Source organism: Centruroides sculpturatus, unplaced genomic scaffold (genome assembly GCF_000671375.1).
Source record: "Centruroides sculpturatus isolate CEXI.00-Female unplaced genomic scaffold, Cexi_2.0 scaffold1357, whole genome shotgun sequence".
Taxonomy (NCBI): domain Eukaryota; kingdom Metazoa; phylum Arthropoda; class Arachnida; order Scorpiones; family Buthidae; genus Centruroides; species Centruroides sculpturatus.
Genome location: NW_019385868.1, coordinates 3,283 through 6,214, shown reverse-complemented (window position 1 = coordinate 6,214; position 2,932 = coordinate 3,283). Strand labels below are relative to the sequence as shown.

The window sequence follows — 2,932 nt, the reverse complement described above, 5'->3', positions numbered from 1 at the left end:
ATATATAGAATTTTTAAATTATTTCAATAAATAATAATTTTTAAATATTGTTTAAAATGTAAACATTTTGCAGAAATAATATATTTTCCTGATAAAAAATAAATTATACCTTCATTTAATACAAAATATTGTAGATGTGTTATTATTTTATTGTAAATAAAGAAATTGTCGTAAGTATAAAATATCATTATTCACAAAAGCATTATTTCAAGTCTAAATGTAACTGGTTTTTAATAATGCATTAAATTCATTATTTGTCTGAGAGAAATAATATGACAAAAATAATTTTCCAAAGTATTATATCTACTACCAATTATGAAACTTGAATTATTGTTTTTTTGCTAAATAATCATATTAAAATACATTAATTACTGTACCTATAAATATAAAATAATTACAAAAATAACACATCAAAGTTCAAGAACAGAATCTACATATATTCGACATTTTTAAACATTTTCATTTTCAGAATTCTTCAAACTTCAAAATAAAGCATTCTAGTTTGAACTCTAAGTTATAAAATAGAAACAACATCAAAAAGTGAATTTGAAATGTTTTCTTTTTTCAATAAAATCCATTTAAAATATTGTTTGATTGGAGAAAAATATTCTAAGTTAAATTTTTCAACTAGGGTTTCTCAATTAAAAGTTTAGGTTTTAAATTAGCATTCTTTATTTTAAAGTTTGAAGGATTTGAAAATAAAATTTAAAATTTTTTAAAATGTTAAGCCAGATTTCATGAACTGACTACTTTGTGTATGTACAGAATCTGTTCTTGTATACACATACTGTATATATAAGGAATCATAAGTAATGGTCAATTTTCTTATTAATCTCAAAATTTAATTTCAGAAAGTAATTGTCTTTGTACTTTGCATTAATGTCTTTCCTACAAATTCAGATGACCATTCTCCTTTTCCACCAAGACTGCATGCTCTTATTTTTATTGAATAGGTTGTGTTTGGTCTCAAAGTAAAAATTTTGTAAATATTATTTGCAGTCCTATTTCCAAATATTGTGAGATTTTTGACATGATCAAAAAGATGAATTTCATAGAACCATTTCTGCCAGGCACCCTTTCCTATATAGTAGAGAAATATAAAAAAATAGCAATTATTTATTAAAATAAAATGTTTTGGATGCATAGTAACATATGTTAAACTTACCAACATCATTTAACAGTTTTGGTTTTGACCAAAATATTTTGGCTGTTTCATCTTGAAAAAGTGCTTGAACATTTTCTACTTCATTCAAGGGAACTAAACGTAAGAAAAATAATATAATTAACAATTGCTAATATATAATATTTTAAATTTTCTAAATATGACACAGTACCTGGATATGGTTGAGAGTCAATATGAAGCACTTTTACATTTGAAATATAATTAGCTTTAATAAGAAATTTATTGCGATAATATTTATCTACTTTAGAATGATATTCTTCTCCATATATGCTTGTGCCAGTTGTCCAATAAAACAAATTGTTATGATAAGTTAAACTTTTTACATTGGAAAAATGTGGACTGTGTGAATTATATCGAATATCAATGCTATCAGTACCATCAAGAGAAGTAGCTATAATTGTATTTAATGTAGCATTTGGAATTAAAATTCTAAAATTCATATAATCAATTGTAAATGTCTCTAAATTATAATCCTTTATGATTAACTGAATGTCATTTTCAAATGCAGGCTTAAGAGATATATCATGTAAATCTACTCTATATAATTCACCAGTTGAATATCCAGAAATTAGCCAATAGAGATACCTACAAAAATATTCATTTTATNTTACATACATATTTAATTATAAATATGAAATTTTTTTAAAATTAAATAATAATGTAAAATATATAAAAAATCTACATTATAACTGTTTACATTAAGTGAAAAATCAATGAAAAAGTTGATTAAGATACAAAGGATCTGTAAGTTTACTATATGTATGGTGTAACTTTTGGTATCTTAACCAACTGCTGCTGTAAATGAATGAAGCAATGTTATTTGCCATAACAATTTGCCCTCATTCATTCACAAGACTGATCATTTAAATACAGTAACATGCAGTTTATAAGATAATATACTTTAATCATTTTCTTTTTCTAAAATTTAAATACAGTAACTATAAATTACTGTACGTTGCTTAATTATAAAATTCAAAATTTCTATTGAGAAGAATTTTACCATAATTTTAAGTATTTTAAATAATTGTTTTCTGATTATAAAACATTCAGTTTTATAACAAGTTTTAAAAACAAAAAATTTTATTGCTTTCAAAGAATTCCATAGATATATATTAACAACAGATGGTATGAAGACCTGTATTGCAACAAATATTACAAATTACTTGTCAAATTTAATAAGTCATTATCTTATCAGATATGATGAGTAAAATATTATTTTTATATTTGAAAAGTTTACATGAATAACTAGATAAATGCCATGAATTTCATCAGACTTTTTATGTAATAATAAAGTTTGTTTTTTACTATTAACTTTTATTTTATTGTACTGTAAAAGTTATCAAGAAAATTGACATTTTTATGTGAAGTAAAAAGGAAGAAATATTTCTTAACTTAAAATAAAAGTAATCTTGCATAACTATAAAAATTAAATTAATTTCAGTTTTAAAATTTTGCTAGTAATAGTAATACAGTAAATCAACAAATATCATTACTTCTATTTTAATTCTTAGATAACAATTAGTAGGATTATCTAATTAATTCTGAATATTATGCAAGTTATGACATTATATCCTTCATTGAAATGCTCTCTCTTATATCATATGCTTGTTTCACAGCAGTATATTCATGAAATTTAACTTTCTGTTTCACATCACTATGTTATAAACTAGTTATGTTTACAAATTGCATAATGTTCAGAATAATAATTAATTAAACATTATAATTAACTAATATATATTATTTTATACT

At 22.3% G+C, this 2,932-nt stretch overlaps 1 protein-coding gene across 1 annotated transcript; it reads right to left on the bottom strand.

The window, feature by feature from the left end:
* Positions 1-538: 538 nt before the first annotated feature.
* LOC111642632 (proto-oncogene tyrosine-protein kinase ROS-like) lies at positions 539-1,773 on the bottom strand. The gene is made up of 3 exons (XM_023389002.1): positions 1,335-1,773; positions 1,166-1,258; positions 539-1,080 (listed from the first exon to the last, which is right to left on the bottom strand). The coding sequence occupies exons 1-3, from the start codon at positions 1,621-1,623 to the stop codon at positions 848-850; spliced, it is 615 nt and encodes a 204-aa protein (XP_023244770.1). The 5' UTR covers positions 1,624-1,773; the 3' UTR covers positions 539-847.
* Positions 1,774-2,932: the final 1,159 nt, after the last annotated feature.

What these genes read in the sequence shown, in the direction of transcription:
- LOC111642632 (XM_023389002.1), bottom strand. Translation starts at nt 1,623, where the DNA reads ATGAATTTTAGAATTTTAATTCCAAATGCTACATTAAATACAATTATA. An exon ending in TGACTCTCAACCATATCCAG is followed by an intron (nt 1,259 to 1,334) that starts GTACTGTGTCAT and finishes TCTTACGTTTAG; the next exon opens with TTCCCTTGAATGAAGTAGAA. An exon ending in AAAACTGTTAAATGATGTTG is followed by an intron (nt 1,081 to 1,165) that starts GTAAGTTTAACA and finishes TCTACTATATAG; the next exon opens with GAAAGGGTGCCTGGCAGAAA.